Here is a 21,246-nt window from a genome sequence, read left to right on the forward strand (position 1 = left end):
AAGCAGATTGATTCGAAAGCAGAAGTTCTGTAGAACTTCAAAAGCTTTTAAAAGGGATAGGTGAGACATTAAGGAATTAAAGCAAGGGAGGGGCTAGCCACATTGAGTAACTGCTTTGTAGAGGCTAGGCCTTCTCATTATGGAAGGTCAAAGATGGAAATCTGTAAAGACATACACATTTTGAGATAATTATAGGGCGACTAAAACTGGACATAGAAGGGGGTACATTTACAGAACTGATAGTCCTAAGAGAAGAGGAAAAAGCATTTAAAAAAATCAGATGATTAATCACAGAAGCTAAAATAAATGAGAAGATTTTAGGGAATATAATTTTTGAGGGTAGAATCAGGGAGAATTGTGTGCTTTCATGACATAGCCCTTGGTGTCCTTGTTATATAACCAGATGCAAGACTGGAAGAATCATTTTTTTGGACCCATTGTGATACTTGTTTTTTGGTGTTTTTGTGTTTTTTTTGTTTTTTTGTTTTTTGTTTTTTGTTCTGTGAATCTGGAATTCCAGATTTCTCTATTAATTGTAGAGGGCGTTAAAAGCAATGTTATGGTGGTAAAACCATCGAGGCACTGTCTAGGACTCCTGACTGGTGGCATGTGATGTGGCAAAGGTGTCTCTGACTGTAGGAAATGACTTCGCAAGTCCCAGGAAGCCGCCGTGGTGCCAGGGGCATACCCTGGGCAGTGGACGGCCCCAAGCGAGCTCCCCATCCTCCTTTGGGACTCCGCACCTAGAACTCCAGTCACCTGCCAGAGCCTGTAGTTGGTCACATCCCCATTCATTCCAGTAACATGTCTGGCGTTCTCACCAGGGCCAGGCCCTAAGCTGGCTGCAACCCCCGTGGGAGGTGATGGGGCTGAACAAATGTGAGTGCTTTCCAGCCTCACTCGCCTGGCTTTTTCCTTTCCAGATCAAAGTTAAGATGGATAATCAGATATACTCCCACCTACAGATTTGATTCAGAAAATTTTTGTAGTCAGGCCTCCTTACATTTGGTACTAAGGTTGACAAATACATCCGAAATTACTAATCTGTGGGGAAGGAAAGGGGTTTTTGTTTTTATTACAAAGCATAATCCTTGCTGATGTCATTCATGCCTTTGCAATTCCTTCCTTCCTTTTTTTTTTAAAGAGGGGTCATACTTGAATAGCAAGTTCCATGGTAAATATTGAGAATTGTACACAAAATGAAAGCAAACTTTTGTTGTAATTCATGTAGCAATTTAGTTTGACATTTTGGCCAGGTATACAGGGAATGTCTGACTAAACATAAGGGGGAGGCTTGCAGTTTATAATAGACCTGGTCATTTGTCATCTCGTCACCCAGTGACTTTTTTTTTTTCCAAGTGACTAATGTCATCTATCTTTTTAGTGCACATTTGCATGAATAATTTGTCTATCCAGTCATGTCATTGGAAAATGAAATAATTTCATCAAGTCTTTTTTTCTTGGTCTTTAAGTTGGATACACTTAAAGAAAACAACTTGAAAAATGTGGAAGAGCTGAACAAATCAAAAGAACTTCTGACGGTAGAGAACCAAAAAATGGAAGAGTTCAGGAAAGAAATGTAAGTTCATCTCCTATGAGAGAAACTGGGGTACTTAATATCATGAAAGTGAAAACAAGACTTAATTATTTAAAAAATAACTTGACAAGAACTTAATAATTGCCCCCTTTCTGCCCCCCCCAAATGTTGTAGTGCACCTGAGAAGTAACCCCTGTAACCATTTAGCTGGAAGGTACCTATGTCGCGATAGCTGGATTAAAGAATCAAAGTGAATGTGTGCTGGTACGTTAGGGCATTTGGGATTCGAATATGACTTTATGAAGAAAATACGAGAGGAATCAGAGTCTTTTTTTTAAAGCGGTGTGCTTTAAAGGGTCTGAAACGTCAGACCCTTAATTAATAAAGCTCTCAAAACCCTTTCTGTAGGGAGAAAAAAAAATGTCACTTTCAAGATTATCAATAGTCTTGATTTTAAGAGTAATCAAACCTTCTGGCATGGAAATCAGATGAGAAAATTCTGGGAGAATCTTTCTAATCAAGGTTTATCCGTCAGTCTGCTACCTCGATTTCGGGCAGACAGGTCGACCATGTTTCCTTTGCCAGCACCACCTCCAAATCCTTGCCTTTCAGGTCCGATCATCATAATTATTGGTGTTTATCTGGCATTCGAAATGGTAGTTTTGGTGTTGATTTTATTTTGCTCTTCTGTTCTGAGAGCTACACCACGCCAACTGTGTAAACCTAAAAATTTAAAGCCAGTTAGTGTGGTGAACGTTTACGTGTGTCCTCCATGCTGGGAAGGCTACGAAGACGGATCTGTATGACCCCTGTCCTTCCAGGGCTTATATTACTAACTTCCAGTTCTGACCAAACAGAGACGTGAGAGTGTCAGACAGAAGCATCAGCTCCAAGTCTCCGTCCTCAAGGCAATTTGTTGATCAAGCTCAACTAAACCTAGGACATGTCGGGTTCTTCTGATTTCGTAAAATCCCCCGAGAAAGAATCTCCTGAGTCGGGGTGCCGATTGATCCCTCCCTTAGTCTTTGTTTTTTTGTTCTTTAATTTTTATTGAAATTCCAGTTGGTTCACATAGTGTAACGTTAGTTTCAGGTGCACAGCGTAGTGATTCGGCACTTCCAGACCTCAGTCTTCGTTCTAGTGATACTTCTCCAGACGATGTTTAGACACTTCCCACCAGTTCCATTCACGCTTGTGCTCACGGCCATCTCGAAGAGCTTGCGTTTCTTGGCCTTCTGAGGCCATCTCACCCAGACAGATAAAGGTCGCTGTGACAGGAAACAAAGCCGGCATCAGCTCTGAGAGGGTGGCCGCGGGTCCGGTGCGGGGCATTCCCCCGTGACACACAAGTAGTTAGGCTGACCTGGAGTGTTTGGAGCCCTGTTGACTTCAGTTCATTTGTGTCACACAGGCAGCTGGAGAGGGAGGATCTGAGCAGCAGAAGATTCTCTAGTCAGCCTCCCACTGCCATAATCCCACCTCTGAGCTCTCTGGGCCGTACTAGGTAATGGAGGGGCAGAGCCAGTGTGGACCTAGCCGAGAGAGCTCTTGGGACTTCGGTAAAACCCCACTGTCCTGTGACTGAGACTTAAGAGTCTCACAACGGCCACTGCATTGGTCTAGCCTTTGAGCGTTCAACGTCCTCACTAAGTCTCTGTGTCGTGTCACCCACCCCCGGTTAATATGGGGTGGTTTTACCTCTGTTAAGAGATAAATTTTCTGCTCTTCTTTAAATGATTCCACTGAATAATAAAAGCCTAGCCGCCTGGCTGTGGGCACAAAGGATCATGAGCAAAGGACTGTGGCCCCTGGTGCTGCCCCTCTAACCTTGGCCTGTCCTCCTCCCTGGAGCCATTGTCCCCAGATCTCTGACCGCTGAAGGGAGTAGTTTGGGTGAGGAGGAACCAGGACCACAGGGCAGACAGCCTATGCTGCTTCTGCCTCTCCAGCTTTTCTCTGGCCCACCAGGCCGGAGGAAATCGCATCTTCTGCCGGTGACCTGGCACGCTGTGGCCACGGTTCCTTAGCAGGAGGGGGGAGGAGTGGGAGACACCAGTGACAGGCTTCAGAAGCTGGTAGAGGGAGTAGGTTGGAAGAGCCCCTGCCCCCAGTGACTCGTTCCCTGCCGTAGACTTGGCCACATTTCAAGGACCATCTAAAATAAACGTACTATGTAATGGTAATGGTGCTTCTCAAAAAAAAAAAGGGGGGGGGCAGTCATTTTACCACTCCTTAGTTCCTCAGTACTCAAAGCTAGAGAATGAGCAGCTGGTTATTTCTCTGTGGTTCAGCATGTATATATCTGGGGCCCTTTATGTCCTTTAGAACTTTCCTGGTGTCTCCTCTCACCTGACAGGACTTCGATTCCTGGAGGAAAATGGACTCCAGTATAGACACTGGAGTTCTAATTGGAACTACCTCCTATGGAATATCGCCCTTGGTGCTGGCAACCCAGTGCTTGTAGCTGAGTCTTCCTTGTCTGCTCTTTATTAGGCTGGTTTTAGGAAAACTCTTGGTTTGGGTTAGCCAGCTCCTATTTTCAGGTGGAGAGAGAAGATGTTTTCTCTCTGACGTATAATTTTGAATCTTAGGAAGAATGATACATGCAGTTTAATTGTCTTTAATTACTCACTGGCACAGTAATAAATCTATAATAGATTTAGTGTGGCAATTGATTTATAATAGACTTGTAAGTAGAATGTTTGCAAGTCCATGTGAAAAATATGTATTTGCCTCTCAGTTTTAAAACTGGAATAGTCTTCTGTCATGTAGAAAGAAAAGTAGCTTTAAAAATTGTTAGAAATACTTGTAGGTATTTTCAGAATTATCCCCTGGAGTATTTCCGGAAATTGGGCTATGAGAGCCTCCTTCCTGTATGAAATGCATGTACCCGCTACACTCTAAAGAAAAATGGAAAGGTGTTTCTATATTTGAATCACAGCTGAGGTCCATCGCCAGTTTTAACTCCAGTTCTCTTGCTTCTACAACTTACTGGCTTTATGATTTGGGGAAAATCTCTTGCTTCCCTGGGCTTCAACTTTCTCTTCTTTAAAATATAAATAATATTAGCCTCATTGGGCTTTGAGGATTGATTGAGAAAATGTTCATGAAAGCATTTTATAGATTTTACATTGAACAAATAATGCTTTCATAGATCAGTACTTTAGAACATTTTGAAATTTCTTTGACTCCTTATTTTAATTTCCTTTACCGTGGGCTCTTAATAGAAACCAAGGATTTAGGGGCGCCTGGGTGGCACAGCGGTAAAGCATCTGCCTTCGGCTCAGGGCGTGATCCCGGCATTGTGGGATCGAGCCCCACATCAGGCTCCTCTGCTATGAGCCTGCTTCTTCCTCTCCCACTCCCCCTGGTTGTGTTCCCTCTCTCGCTGGCTGTCTCTATCTGTGTCAAATAAATAAATAAAATCTTAAAAAAAAAAAAAAAGAATCCAAGGATTTAAAAAGCCATTAAGGGGCACCTGGGGGGCTCAGTTGGTTAGGTATCCAACTTTTGATCTCAGCTTAGGTCTAGATCTCAGGGTCCTGAGTTGGGCTCCATGCTGGGTGTGGAGCCTAAATAATAATAATAATAATAATAATAATAATAATAATAATAATAAAGCCATTAAAAGATGAAAATCTTTAAGAGACAGAGAGCAGGATCACAGACTTACCACTGACAGGCCATCCAGATGCTGAGTCCAAGTAGCTCCTGAGGAAGGCAGTGACACCTAGGAATAAAAGGTTTGATTTGTCAAGAATTGATGAACTTTGGTCAGAAGGTGAACTTTTGTTACAGTGCGTGTGTGTGCGCGTGCGTGCGTGCGTGTGTGCGTGTGCACACGTGCACGTATTGATCCATAATTAAAACCAACCCTCCTAGCCTTTGAATGACCTGAGGCTAAAATCTCCTGTTTTTCCTCACTTGCTAAGTAGACATCTCTGTAAAACACCTAATTTAATGTGCTAGGACAATTTTTGTCTGGATTTATTCCCCTAAATCTTATACCAGTATGCATATTATAGCTGGATGGAGAATTAAAACTCAAAAAAGACAGAAGATGCCAGGCATTGCCACCCATTAGACAATTGAAGTTAAAAATAGATGTGTTCCTGCATCAGCAGATGGATTCATACCCAGAGGACTTGATTCAGGACTCAGCCACGTATGACAGTTCCCTAAATGGAGTGTAGCCAGTACAGACTTGAAATTCATAGTGGCATCAAAACCTTCTATGACAGAAAACTAAAATCCAGTGATTAAACAAAATATTTTCAATATCCATGTGTAAAGGATAATTATTTGAGATGTATATTTTGGATAATTTTAATATTGGGAAGATGTTTAACAAATATATCTACCCTGTTCACATTTTATATGCTGATATTTGTGATACAGGTTAGCAGGCCATATTTTTATTTGCTTCTTTTAATTACAGATTAACATTGTGGAAAGAATACAGTCCGAATGAAACACCTGTTATGTAATTGGAAAACCACATTTCCTTTGGGCATTTCACCTGGAGAGATGTCCTAAAAATATACTCAGATTCACACCAGCACTTGACTCTGACCGATACTGGCAAATGGGACCATTAGATTTTTATTTCTGCCAGAAAAAAAAACAGATTACAGATGTGTGCAGTCAGAACAGTGTACCTTGGCAGCAAAGTAAATCACTTTATCAACATAGTGGGTTTTAGCATAATTTTCTAATGGAAATAGTCCTGAAGACAAGAGGACTGACCATTTCGCTTATCATTTATTTTATAGTAACATTGCTTTTTGTACAGGGAGTGTTTAGATGGAAGTGGGCGAGTGTGGGTGGAGAGAGGGTGGATATAGTGTTTTTTAGGTTTAAAAAAAATGTAATAATTGTGGGCGGCAGTCCTTCTCCTGAGAGGTTAAAGCCATTTAGCCTCTCTCGCACGTAGATACCGCTGCCTCCTGTTATTATAGATCCTATCAGGCACGTGACCCAGATATATTTTCCTCAGTGCTGTGAAGCCGGTCGTCTCCCACAGTTTCCTTGCCTGTCTTGTTTCTATGGTAACCCTGCACTCACTGTCCTTGCAGAGAAACCCTCAAGCAGGCAGCAGCTCAGAAGTCCCAGCAGCTTTCGGCATTGCAAGAAGAGAACGTGAAACTTGCTGAGGAGCTGGGGAGAAGCAGGGACGAAGTCACGGGTCATCAGAAGGTTAGTGGCCCGGGGGCGGGGGGGGCATGCCTAGCTCTGCCATGCTCCCGCCTGCTGCTATTGGCAGGGCACTTGGAGGCCCCTCGATGTGGCTGGCTCGTTCCAAATGGGATTTCAAGTTGCCTGTGTGATGTGTCTCCTTGCCTTCAAGTGTGCTGCTATAGGACTTAGGGTAGGAGTTGACAGATTCTTTAAAAAAAAACAAAAACCAAAAACCAAAAAAAACCCAGTAGCAACACGGGAAACTTGTGAGCAAGTAAAAAATAAGACCTTCATTAGACAATCTCATAGCAATGCATTTAAATGGAAAGGAACAATATCCTCTCCCTACTATTGCCTGGATTTCAAGATTACTTTTCTCTTAAGGCTCTTTTTTTCTTTCATCAGAATTGGTTTGAAGGAGGCAAATTCCCAAGATAAGGATTTGGTGTGGGGGTTGGCAGCTGTTTTTAAATAGAACTCTGCTTTTCTTTAAAAAAAATTTTTTTTTGAAAGCATTTCCTAATAGAACTGTGTGTGTGTGTGCACTTATGTGCATTGATATGTGGTATGTGTTATCCCCGGAATGGGCGAGAAGCTCGCCACAACCCACTGGCTTCCGTATTTAAATCACGAAGATTTCTGATAAGTTTATTAAGCACTGAAACAAAACTGATTTTAAAGAATGCCATATCCTGCTTTTTATTCTTTAGTAGTTGAATCCAAGTGCTAGATTGTTAGTCACATCTGGCCTCAGAAGAATCTTAAAGTGAGATTTATAAGAGAATTTTATTGTGTGGTCATTAATTCCTGCTTTATACTTCAAGAGAATTTTTTCCCCCAGCATACTTTGCAAAGATTAATTCTCACTTAAGATGGAGTAATTTGGGGTAATTATATTGAGTACCCATTGACACGGTGCAGTTTGTGGTGAAAGCACTTTTTGGAGAGTTGATTTCAGACTTTAAAGTCTTTATTATAGCTTTCCACAATATTCTTCATGAAAAAAAATGCCACATCTCTCCAGACTCCAGGATGGCAATGATGCTTTTGGTGATACTAGCTCACATTTACTGGCTCTTGCTATGTGACAAGCACAAATAAATGATAGCTATTATCTCACTTGATCTTTACAATAATTCTGGAAGATGGCTCTGTCCTTATTTCTACTTGTAAAAGAGGAAACAGGAACATGAAGATAGTAATTTGCTCACCCTCATTCAGGTAATAGTGTCAAGAAATGTTTGCCGTCTTCCAATTTGGGTTCAGGAAAAGTTGACTTAAATAGGGCCACTGCCCTCTCCTTTGGTCCATTGTGTGAGAAACTGGAGTTCATGAAAAATAGAAGCCCTTTGACCAGATGAGGTCCTTTTTTTCCTGGCACAAACTAGAGCATCTAAAACATTGGGTAGCTCTCTTGGTGTGTCTGTAAGTTCTTGCAGGAGAAGGATCTCTGGGAGGGGCATCTTGCTCGACCTCCTGGAACATCTCTGATAGAGCAGATTCCGTGCATGGGAGGAACACAGAGAGGTCATCCCTTCCTCTCATGTTGTGACCTTGACTGGACTACTGATTACATTTCTTGCCTCTGTCACTCAGAACGGGAAAGCAGTGGAAGGAGGCATCACGCTTCCTTGGGCAGAGCTTTGCAGGCCTCCCTCCCTCCCATGCTCTTCCCTTTTTCATGTTGGCATTTGAATCGCCTTCCTTTTGAAAAGGTTTTGTCACTAAAAATTTGAAAGTCTGTGACTTTGAAGGGTGTTACGGAATAGCGTATGCAAGGACCAACTAAGAAAAGTGACTTCACTTTAAAGGACATGTTGTTAGGCCCTTCGTAGTTCTGTGTTTTACTCAGAAGAGAAATAAATGGGCATGAACTAATAGGCTTCAATGGTAGAGCTTGTGAACAATGATATTGATTACCAAGGAGGATTATGGGTGATTCTTTCTTTGAAATAAATAAATACAAATGTAAATATATTTATATACATACACACCTATATATATAGTGTCTGTGTTTTTTATTTAAAAAAAATGGAGAGGATCACCCATCTAAAATAATTTAGAAGCAACCTTAGTCTACAGAAGACTGATTAATTCACTGGCTCTGTTACTCTTACTGTATAATCTCCAGGAATCTAGGGTGCTGCTTACTTCCGTAAAATTACAGATTTCACTTTATTACTTACTGTAGTCAAGCCAAGTTATTGATCAACTATGTTTAGAAATATACTATAGAGCCATGATGTTTGGCAGAAACCCTGCTTTCAGAAAAAAGAAAGAATTCTAATTGTATTACTACAGGAACATTGCATTCTAAACTTAAGACGCTGGAGAGGAGGCCGACAGGTATGGGTTAAATATTGACCCAGGACCTGAGTTCTATCCGGATTCCTTTATTTAGTAGCATCGTAATTCACTGAACATTTATTGAACTGATGGCTTTGTCTGTTTCACAGTCATCACAACGTACCTCTGAGATAGGAAGGTTATTTTGTAGACAAGCTGAGGCTCGAAAGTGGACCAGTTTGCTAAGAACACACATCTAGGCAGTGAAGCCGAGACTGCACTCACGTCAGACTAACTCGGGGGCCTGTTGCCTGCTCCTGTCCTATATGGAGACTAAAACTGACTTCTACTTACTTCGTAATTATTATTGTTATGGGTAAAAAAGAAAGAAAGAAAAACTTGTGAGCTAGGAATGTGGTAGGAGAACCTACTCTCTTTTCATCAATTTAAAAAGACGGAGGATATTCTGAGGTTAGGAGGGCTGGTAATGAGCAGGACTGGCTGGTCAAAGGTGGGGAGCGATGTTAGTTTGCACTTTTTGATAGGACTTCTCATTTGATGTGATCAACTAGTGGGCGTCGTGTGCCCCTGTGAAGAAGTGGTGTATCTTGGAGTTGGAAGGACTACTCTGTTTGTTCCTAGTCCCCTGGAACGGAGCTGGCAAAGCCAGAAACAGAGTCCGCGTGTGTGCATTCTTTTTTATCTGCTCTCCCTATCAGACATTCTCCTTTCCAGAGGAAATTGTGGAAGTTGCCTTTCCCAAGTGGGGTACTTATGTGTGTGGGGGGGGGGCAAAAATCAGGATCATTGGGATTGTGAGAGGCTTGATGTATCTGGCATCAACAGTGGCAGAAATCCTTACGGACTGTCGCAGAGTGCCCTGTCTTTGAAAAAGGAACATATTAGATTGAACCGTATGAAATTGCTTGCTTTGCAGTTTCATATTGTTCAAGCTCATGGTTAACATAACTCACCTCTTCTTGGTAACTGACGATTATGAAGGTTGTCATAATTAATTATATAATTGCTGCTGACTGTTGGCTTTCACCTTCACTTTCCTGCCTGATGGCCGGACTGGTTTCATGCTGCTTCAGGGTGTGGGTGTGTGTGTGTGTGTGTGTGTGTGTGTGTGTGTAAATAGGTGTAACAAACTTTACTGTTTTAGCCATTTTACAGTGTATAATTCAGTGGCATTTGGTACGTTCACCATGCGGTATGGTCATCACCTCTGTCTAGTTCCAGAACATTTTCATCACCCCAAAAGGAGATCCCCTCCCCGTTGAAGCAATCACTTCCCATCACTCCCTCCTCCTGACCCTGGCAACCACTAATCTATTTTTTGTCTCTATGGATTTGCCCATTCTGGATGTTTCATATCAGTAGACTCACAAAGCACGTGCCCACTGTGGCTGGCTTCTTTCACTCAGGGTCATCGTGCTGTAGCAGGTGTTGGGGCTGAATGGTGTCTGTGGATGCAGGCAGGTGTTGGGGCTGAATGGTGTCTGTGGATGCAGGTGCCACATTTTGTTCATGCATCTGCTTTGGGTTTTTGAGGTCTCCTTTCTCCATTCAGACTGTCTCTGTCCCTCCTGCAGTCTGTCTGCGTCCCCTGCTGGTGGCCGCAAAGTCCAGTTGCCACTTTGGATCTTCTGTGGGTTCGGAAATCCTTCTCATTCTCTTAAAAGCGGTCTTTTTTTTTTTTTAGATTGATTTATTTTAGAGGGCACGTGGGTGTGGCGGGGGGAGGGGCAGAGGAAGAGGGAGAGAGAATCTCAGGCAGACTCCCCGCCAAGCGCAGAGCCCCACACGGGGCTCCGTCTCACAACCCTGAGATCACGACCTGAGTTAAAACCAAGAGTCGGTTGCTCAACTGACCGCGCCACCAGGCGCCCCTTAAAAGTGGTTCTAAATCTTGCCCTACTATTCACACTTAGAGCCCAATCTTCTTTTCTTTACTTCCAAACTTTTAAAAGGAGTAATATTTTCTGCCTTTAATTTCACCTCCCATTTTCTTCCCAATCCCTTGTAGTCAGTCTGCTTTTCACCACTGCCAGTGCACTAGTGAAATGACTGTTGCTTGAGTCATCACTTACCTAGTTATTGCACAAGTGCGTGGCTTCCTTTCCGTCCTCTGTGAACATTTGGCGCCACCGCCTACATTCTTGACTTTCCTCTTTTGACACCTTCCACGCTGTTGGCTCATGTTTCTCCTGCCACACCTGGTCAGCTGCCGTTCACATGTCCGCTTGGATAGCTCTTCGCCCCCCCCTCCACGTCCCCATGTGGGGAACGTCTCCTCCAGCCTCAGGGCTCGCTGCTTCCCACTCTGTGTTCAGGTAGCAGTCTCCACAGTTTTCTGTCACACGCACAACGCTGTGTTGTGGCTGTTTCTGATGCTTCTCCCCACACAGGCTGTGAGATGGTGGGAATCAGCGCATGGTATGTAGGTTCGAATGAATGAGTGAGTGACTAAATGCATACCTCGTTTTTAGCCAGGCCCTCAGAAAGCAGAAACCTTGACTACTCGTTCTAATTTTTTACGTGCCTTCAGTTACTTGCAGTGTCACAGCTTTGTCATAGAGAGCTGTGGTTGCCAGAAGCCTGATCACCAAATGCGCGGGGCACGTGCCTTCCGTGGATAGTGGAAGCATACAGTGCAAAATGAGGCAGGGTCATGTAATTTCAAGATTAATGGAAATGATACAGAGCATTACTTCATGTCATAGAGAATACTAAAAATAATCATAATAACATGAGTTCTTCTATAGAAATAGTCACCTGAAGCAGTTACCTTTGAAATGTCTGATACATCATTTCCCAACCTCCCATGTATTCCCCCTTGTAAGGATTGCAGATACCCTGAGCTGTCACTATGGGAACAGTGTTGATTTCTCCCCCCCATCCCTCTTCCCATTATTTGCAAAATTAGGTTACAGTTTGTTCGTAGAAACTAGACAGGGATTAGATCTCACTAACTGTACTTTACCAAGACTTCTTTCTGACAGAGGCTACAGCAAATGCAGGCTACAAAAAATTGGGGTTACCATCTAGATTGATTTATGAATAATTGCCTGCAATTATTAAACCTGGATTAAATAAGCCTGGATTTGCAGATGTGAATGTTTAGAAAGGGAACACTATTTTTAAGTAAACTCTACTACCCAGCATGGGGCTCTGACTCATGACCCCAAGATCAAGAGTCGCATGTTCTACCAACTGAGCCCTCCAGGTGCCCCAAGGCAACACTGTGTTTAGCTTGTCATAGTTTATTTTGGAAAACAGTGTGTACATTAGCCATTGTAATTTTAATCTGTGCTTGGAGACTTCTGGGCAAGTAGGGCTGAGTGAAACTGATCATAGACTCTCTCTCTCAATACCTAATGAAGTGAACACACTCTTCTGATTGTTTAAAAAAAAATGTCTCCAGGAAAATCCAGCAAAGCTAATTGGCTTCATGCTGTAAACATTAAAATTGACAACCAAGAAAAGGAACATAATTGTGGCTTGACTCTGTTGACACCATTCCCAGTGGTAAGAGAACAGAAAACTGTGTAGCAAAATCCTGAGATTTTTTTTTTTTTTGAGAGAGAGAGGGAGGGAGTGAGAGAGAAAAAAGGAGAGAGAGAGGAGGAGTGGAGGGGCAGAAAGAGAGGGAGAGAGAGAATCCCAAGCAGGCCCCATGCCCAGCACAGAGCCTGACATGGGCTTGATCCCACAACCTTGAGATCATGACCTAAGCCAAAATCAAGAGTTGAATGCTCAACCAACCGAGCCAAACAGGTGCCCCCAAATCCTGAGAATTTTTGCTCTGCTTCTCCTCATCTTCGTGCCAAACCCAGTTTAGGGAAAATTAGGTTGAATAGTCAGCCTGGGGGAAAAGTCACAGAAGAATCTTTGAGGCTAGAAGCCCTCTCTGACCATCTCAGGATTCTACCAGCGGCAGGAAGGACTGCTGGTTGTCATTTTCCATAGCTAGTCAATAAAGAGTGGCTTAAGTAAAAGCATGGGGGAGGGGGGTTTCCTAGCAAATGATGATAACTCCACAGGTGGGCAGTTCAGGTGAGTCCTCTACTCAAGAATGTCCACAGGGAACCCTGCCCTTCCTGTCTATTCTGCTGCTACCCTTAGCATGTACATGTCATCTGCTTGGTCACCAGGGCTCTTGTACCTCCAGGCATTGCAAAACTTTCCAGGAGGAAGTGGGGGAGGGACAAAGTGGGGAAAGGCAGAAAGGCCTTCTCTTAACATGGTTTTGTCTTTTAATTTGGAGAGGAAAATTCCTATCTCTGTACTAGTGTCATGAAACCACCTCCAGCCATAAATGAGGCTGCTTTCCCATCTCTAGGAAGGGAAGGCAGCAGAGGAGGTGAGACTAGATGTTGAAAAAGACAATTTTGTAGTATCTGCCTGAGCCTGAAGCCTGGAGACATGTTCCCACAGGAATAGGATTACTGTTGTTGAGAGGGGGCACTAAAGGAAAAATCCACGAAAGAGACCGCCAACAGATTGTGTACATTCCCTTAAAGCACTCTGTCCAGCCTTGTCCTATGGCCCTCCAGAAGTGTACAGGCGACGTTGCCCAATTTTCCTGTCATACCCTGGAGATGAAGATTAAAGGTCACAGATAAAGTAGGATGGGTATCAGGGGAAATGAATGTATATCACATGTGAACAAACAGAAGGTCTAGGTAAAGCTGCACATAGTAAGATGAACCCTTGAATGTACCAAAAGAAGGAAAAAAAAGAAAGAAAGGATCATAGGAATCCAAAGAGAAATGAGGAATTCAGGCCATAAGAAAGCATACCCAAAGTGGAATATTGCTTTGTGTTATATAAAAACTTCAGTGACTTAAATAAAACAAGGGTTCAAAGAGATGATAAAAATGACACAAGTGGAACGGAAGAAGTGAAGAGTTAAGGTACTGAGTGAAGACCGAAACAGCACCGTGTCAGGACTGCTAAATAAATCAGAAACAGTGATTGAACATTAATGAATATTTCTAAACATCTGAAGGAAAGGCCTTTGCTAGTCATAATAAAGAGGGAAACAAAGACACTGAAGAATTAGAGGAAGATAGTAGCTGTGGAGGACTGAGATAATCCCAATGAGTAAAATTGGCATCTCTGAAGTCAGGAATTCAATATATGCAACAGAAGAAAACGTTAGGGGATAAAATAAGAAAATTTCCCTCAAGTGGGGAACCGAGTCTTCATCCAGGATGGACTTGGTAGATCATTTGGAAGCTCAGGGAACCTAGGGCTGGTGCTGGTGGAGGAGGACATTGGCCCAAAGCAATTGACACCAAAACAGAAATGCTGGTTATTAATGAAATTCAGAAATATAGAGATAATTCTGCCCAGGCAGAAAAGGCATATTCCTTATAAAAAGGTAAAAAAAACAAAACAAAAACAAAAACAAACCAACCAACCCACTGTGGCCACATTCAATGGCAGAAAACTGTGCCACACTGTTCCCAACGTTCTAAGGGACAGAAAATAAGAGTGTCCTATCCTAGCAATTCTTACACAGATAAGAAGACAGGCAGATGTTTTCAAAAAACATTTGAAAAAGCATCATGAAAGAACTTAGAAGCCGTAGCATCTGTGAGTCCTTCTGGAAAGTAAGCTGTTTGCTGATAAAATCTGGCCATGAATCAAAATTCAGGCTTTAGCTGAAGAGAAATTACGGCAAAAGGACTAGTACTGGTGTGAGCACTAAATGCAAGTAAATAGACAACTAAGCTAACTGGTCAGGGAGCTACAGATACAGAATAGAGTCATGTTTTAACTTTATTTGGGAATTATTTCAAACTTTGCAAAAAGTTATTAAAGGAGAACACCGAATACTCATATACTCTAAGGACTTGTTTTTACTGAACTGCAGCGCAGTTACCAAATTCAGGAATTTTTAACACTGTTATTTAATGTACAGGCCATATTCCTGTTTAGGCAGTTGTCCCAGTAAATGTCCTTTATTCCCTCCCCACCCCCCATCTGGTTCAGGATCCAGTCCAGGATCATGCATTTTATTCACTGACTTTCATTTTCTTTTTCTTTCATTTCATTTTCTTTATCTGGAATGCTTCTGCCTTTCTTAGTTTTTTATGACTTGACTTTTTTTTTTTTTTTTAAAGAACAGGCCAATGATGTTGTATAAAAGCCTTCATTTTGGGTGTGTGTGATGTTTAATCATAATGGTTATGCATTTTTAGCAAGAAGATAATTGATGTATCCTTCCAAGAGGCATGCGATGTTGCTTTATCCCATTTATTGGTGATGTTAATTTTGATCATTTAATGAATCTGAGTTTAAAACATTTGCAAGATAAAAAAAGGGAAGAAAAAGGAGAAAAACATAGATATACAGAGAGAATATTGACGAACAATACTTGAGATGATAGAGTGGAAAGAAAGTGGAAGAAAGCAACCAGGAATAAAAATTAGAGACTAAGTTGACATGTGCGTGCACTGCGTAAAGAGCTAATTCTTATGTATTGGCCTCACTCAGTCACAGTCCCCCGCCCTAAGAATCAACAGCATTCTTGGCAAAGAACCATCATATCTATGTGTATGTGTATTTGAAAATACAAATATATTAATATATATATATTTTGTGGTTACAACAGATTTTCAGGATACTAGGTTTGATATACAAAAGTCAAATCACTGTTTTATATATCAGCAATGAACAAGTGGAATTTGAAATTGTAAACATAATATCATTTATATAAACATCCCCCAAAATGAAATACTTAAGTAAACTTAACAAAATATGTACAGCATCTGAGGAAAAACTACAAAACTGTGATGAGCAAAATCAAAGAAGAACTGAATAAATGGAGAGATAGCCCATGTACATAGATAGAAAGACTCAATATTGTCAAGATGTTGGCTCTTGGGGCACCTGGGTGGTTCATGCAGTTAAGCGTCTGCCTCTGGCTCAGGTCATGATCCCCCAGGGTCCTGGAATCGAGCCCCACATCAGGCTCCCTCCTCAGTTTAGAGTCTGATTCTCCCTCTGCTGCTCCCCCTGCCGTGCTCTCTCTCCCTTCCTATCTGTCGAATAAATAGAATCTTTTAAAAAAAATGTTGGCTCTTCCCAACATGATCTATAGATTTAACAAAATTTCAGTCAAAATCCCAGCAAGTTATTTTGTGGATATTGAGAACTGATTCTGTAGTTTATATGAAGAGGTGAAATAACCAACTGAATATTGAGGAAGAGCAACGAAGTTGAAGGATTGACACTGCCTGACTTCAAGACTTAGTATAAAGCTATAGTAATCAATACAGTGTGGGATTGAGAAAATAATAGAGCAGTGCTCAGAAATAGACTTACATAAATACAGGCAACTGATTTTTGACAAAGGAGGAAAGGCAATACAACGGAGCAAAGATTGTTTTTTTCAAGAGATAGTGCTGTAACAAGTGGACATCCGTATGCAAAAAAAGTGTATCTAGACACAAATATTACATCCTATGAAAGCTACATTGAAATGGATCATAAACCTAAATGTAAAATGCACAACTGTAAAACTCCTAGGAAATAAGATCAGGGAAAACCTAAATGACCTTGGGTACAGTGGTGACTTTCTAGGAACAAGACCACCAAAGACATGATCCACAAAAAAGAATTGATAAGCTGAACTTTATTAAAATTAAAAACTTTTGTTCTGTGAAAGACAATGTGAAAAAAGAATGAGAAGACAAGCCACAGACTTAGAAAAATATTTACAAAGGATACATCGGATTAAGGACTGTTACTCAAAATAGACAAAGAACTCTTAAAACTCAACAATAAGAAAATCAATAACCCAATTACAAAACGGACAAAAGTCCTAAATAAACACCTCACCAAAGAAGATATGTAGATGGAAATTAGCATATGAAAAGTAGCTGAACATCATGTCATTAGGGAATTGTGAATTAACAATGAGATGATACGATACAACTATCAGAATGGCCAAAATCTAAAACATTTGGCAACACAAATGCTGGTGAAATTGTGGAGGAACAGGAGCTCTCATTCATTGCTGGTGGCAATCCAAAATGGTACAGCTCCTTTGGGAGACACTTCAGGAGTTTCTAACAAAACTAAACATACTCTTACCATAAGATCCAGCAGTTGTGCTCCTTGGTATTTACCCAAATGAACTAAAAACTTAAATCCACGCAAAAGCCTGTGCATGGGTGTTTATAGTAGATTTATTCACAGTTGCCAAAACTTGGAAACAACCAAGATGTCCCTCAGTAGGTGAGTGAATAGACTGTGGTCATCCAGATGATGGAATATTATTCAGCACCAAAAAGAAATGGCCTATCATGCCATGAAGCCACATGGAGAAACATTAAATGTATATTACTGGCTGAAAGAAGCCAATTTGAAAAGGCTACATACCCTATGGTTCCAAAGATACAACATTCTGGAAAAGGCAAAACTATGGAGATGAGAAAAAGATAGTGGTGTGGGAGGGGTAAAGGGGGGAAGAACTGATGAATAGGGATAGTACCAAGGATTTTTAGGGTAGTGACACTATTTTGGTTATACTGTAATGGTGGAAACGTGTCTTTATACATTCATTAAAGCTCCTAGAATGTACACTACCAAGAGCGAACCTAATGTAAACTGTGAACTTTGGGTGATAATGATGTGTCGGTGTAGGTTTAGTGCTTGTAACAAATGTATTATTGTGGTGTGGGGTGTTAATAGTGTGGGAGGATGTGCATGTGTAGGGACAGGGAGTGTATGAGAAATGTCTGTGCTTTCTGTTCAGTTTTGCTATGAACCTAAAACTCTCTAAAACATAAGATTAATTAATTGAAAAAAGTTTGTAATTTACTCATAATCACATTAAATGAGAATGGATTAAACACTGATTAATAGAGTGTTGGCAGAGGTTGGCAGAATGAATTTTTAAAATTATGATCTGACTATATGCTATTTGTAAGAGACACAGCTTAGATTCAAAGACACAAATGGTTTCACAGTAAAAAGGTGGAGCAAGATATTCCCTGCCAACAGTAACCAAAAGCAAGTTGGAGTGGCTATACTAATATCAGACCCAATAGGCTTTTAAGACAAAAATTGTTACTAGAGGCAGAGAAAGACATTTTATAATGATAAAAAATTAAGAAAATATAACAATTATAAATATATATGCACCTAATAATAGAGCCCCAAAATATGCAAAGCAAAAATTGATAGAATTAAAGGAAGAAATAGGACGCCTGGGTGGCTCAGTCAGTTAGGCGTCTGCCTTCGGCTTGGGTTGTGATCCTGGGGTCCTGGGATCCACTCTTGTGTCAGGCTCCCTTCTCAGGGGGAAGCCTGCTTCTCCCTCTCCATTTGCCCCTCCCCCTGGTTGTATTCTCGTTCTCTTGCTCACTCTCAACTAACGAAATAAAAATCTTTAAAACCCTAAAAATATAATTAAAGGAAGAAATAGACAATTCAACAATAATAGTTAGACACTTCAAGCTTCAATACTCTAGCTCACTAATAGAACAATTAGAGAAAAGATCAACAGGAGATAAAGACTTGAACAACACTACAAATCTGCTAGACCTAACAGTCATCTGTAGAGCACTCCACCCAGCGGGAGCAGAACACGTATTCTTCTCAGGTGCACAATGGAACATTCTCCAGGACAGACCATAAAATAGTCTCAATGAATTTATTCATTTATTTTTAAAGATTTTCTTTATTTATTCGACAGAGATAGAGACAGCCAGCGAGAGAGGGAATACAAGCCGGGGGAGTGGGAGAGGAAGAAGCAGGCTCCCAGTGGAGAAGCCTGATGTGGGGCTCAATCCCATAACGCCGGGATCACGCCCTGAGCCAAAGGCAGACGCTTAACGACTGCGCCACCCAGGCACCCCTCAATGAATTTAAAAGGATTGAAATCATGTGAAGTATGTTTTCTGACCACAATGGAATGAAACTAGAAATTGTAACACAAGTACTTCAAGTGTTCTCATTTGCATTTCCCTGTTGACTAATGATGTTGAGCATCTTTTCATGTGCTTATTGGTGTTTTAATCTCTTCTTTGGTCAAGTGTCTATTCAGATCTTTTGCCCATTTTTTAAAAAAAAGGTTTATTCTAGAGAGAGAGTTGGGGGGGAGGGGCAGGGCAGCAAGAGAGAGAGTCCCAAGCTGACTCCACGCTGAACGTGGAGCATGATGCAGGGCTCGATCCCAGGACCCCGAGATCATGACCCAAGCTGAAACCAAGAGTCGGACACTCAACTGACTGTGCCACCCAGGTGCCCCTCTTTTGCCCATTTTAAAATTTGGTTGTTTGCATAGTATTGAGTTGTGAGTGTTGTTAGTAGGTTCTGGATACAGGTTCTTTATCAGGTTGTGTTTTGCAAGTGTTTTCCGAGTCTGTGGCTTGTCTTTATGCTTTCTTAACAGTATCTTTTGAAGGCCAGCAGTTTTAAATTTTGATCAAGTCCACTGACAGGGCTTAGAACCAACAACACTCCAATATTAGTGAATACACTTAGCACCTAGATTTTGGTTTTAAATGTACTTCTGCATTTAAAAGATTCATAGGGAAATGGCTGATTCCAGGGCTGGGACAGAGAGAGTACAAGATGAGCCTGGAATATCTTGTATACCAGGAACCAAGGAAGTGCTTAAAGAGTACTGGAGATTAGTCAGATGCATATCATAATCATGTTGAAGGGGCTCCCACTGGCCATATCTGAGATAATTTGAACATCAAAAGAAATATTGATTAGTGATGGAGCATAGCCTATTGAATAACCTAAGAAACCATGATATATCATGGAAACAGATAGATATAAATAAGTGAATGGAGGAAAGACGGAGACCCTTTCTTGTGGTGAAATGACAACTAATAAATAGGTGAAATGATGGAATTAGGGAATCACCACTGGGTAACCATGATGGTAGTACTTTATTTAGGGAAGAATCACCACTTGGTGCTAAAAGAAACGGGTTGACATTTTGCTGAGGAGCAGGATGCTTGCACGTTTTCGAAGTATCTCTTCACAAAATACATATTAATTACAAAGAAAAAAATAATACCTTTACGATGGAGAAGCATGGAAGATGCTTCCTCAACCAAGTGATCAAAGTTCCCCTTACCAAAAAACAGCACTGTGTGCCCCTTGATCCCCATTGAGGACAACACAGATCAGCCCTGTGGTGTTCCTGCCAAAAACCGCGTGGTCTGACTCTACTTGCACAGAAATCAGATGAATCCAAACTGACATTGTGTTTGTTGGCCTGTGTGCCTCAAAAATGTCAAGGTCACAAAAAATTAGGGAACAGTGAGGAATTAGATTAAAGAAATATAGCTACTAACTGAGCTTGTCAACCTGGATTGGGTCCTGGAACAGAAGAAGGAAAAAATGTTTCCTGTAAAGAAATCCATAGCATAAGTATTCCATATTTCTCTTCCGTGGAAATTCAGGCGCAATGCACCCTCCAAGAAAGGGAGAATCTCTGCATACTTATTCTTTAAAGCGTTGGATGATTTTTTCCATGTTTATTAATAATTTGTATTTTCTCTGTTGTGAATCATCTGCCTTTATCCATTTATCTTCATTGTAGGTACTTCTCAGAACCTACTTTTAATTATAAAACAGCTTCCTTGTTTAAAAAATAAATATGAACCGTATAAAAGGGCATAAAGGAAAAAAAAAAGCCCCTCTCATCTCCACATCCCACTCTCCAGATGTTCTCCCTCTTACTTTAGTTTTTAAGGTTTGTCTCCCACCCTTTTTCCTTCTTTTCACTCTTTAAAAATTTCTAAATATTTTTTGTGAATCACTCATGCAGCAAAAACATACATCTTTAGTGGACGAGGGAAGCAGAGTTTACACTGAAAAAACTGAATGTTTAATCTCAATAGATTTTGTGATAAATATAATTTTATGTTCAAAACACATGTTTATGTATATTTAAGAACTTTAAAAGTATGACGACCTCGCGGCAAAGCATATGCATAATTGATACAAAATCGGAAATAAGACCATAGCTGTATACAGTGAGCTAGTAGCTTAAATTCTGGGCTGTTGGCTACTGGGTATTTACCCCAAAGATACAGATGTAGTGAAGAGAAAGGCCATATGCACCCCAATGTTCATAGCAGCATTGTTCACGATAGCTAAATTGTGGAAGGAGCCGAGATGCCCTTCAACAGCTGACTGGATTAAGAAGATGTGGTCCAGGGGCGCCTGGGTGGCACAGCGGTTAAGCGTCTGCCTTCGGCTCA

The 21,246-nt window shown here is 41.2% G+C and overlaps 1 protein-coding gene and 1 long non-coding RNA gene across 15 annotated transcripts in view; one reads left to right on the forward strand and one right to left on the reverse strand.

The window, feature by feature from the left end:
* The window catches only part of CLIP1 (CAP-Gly domain containing linker protein 1), a 96,581-nt gene that overhangs the window by 63,100 nt on the left and 12,235 nt on the right, over positions 1–21,246 (forward strand). For all 14 annotated transcript variants that reach the window (XM_019800694.2, XM_019800696.2, XM_019800661.2 and 11 more), the window contains 2 exons: positions 1,473–1,579; positions 6,613–6,733. In XM_019800694.2, the coding sequence (XP_019656253.1) occupies positions 1,473–1,579; positions 6,613–6,733 (228 nt within the window). The remainder of the gene's footprint in view (positions 1–1,472; positions 1,580–6,612; positions 6,734–21,246) is intronic.
* LOC117795194 lies at positions 2,668–11,222 on the reverse strand. The gene is made up of 3 exons (XR_004619063.1): positions 11,095–11,222; positions 5,211–5,267; positions 2,668–2,805 (listed from the first exon to the last, which is right to left on the reverse strand). It is a non-coding gene; the product is annotated as an uncharacterized LOC117795194 (long non-coding RNA).

This window comes from Ailuropoda melanoleuca, chromosome 12 (genome assembly GCF_002007445.2).
Source record: "Ailuropoda melanoleuca isolate Jingjing chromosome 12, ASM200744v2, whole genome shotgun sequence".
NCBI classification, from domain to species: domain Eukaryota; kingdom Metazoa; phylum Chordata; class Mammalia; order Carnivora; family Ursidae; genus Ailuropoda; species Ailuropoda melanoleuca.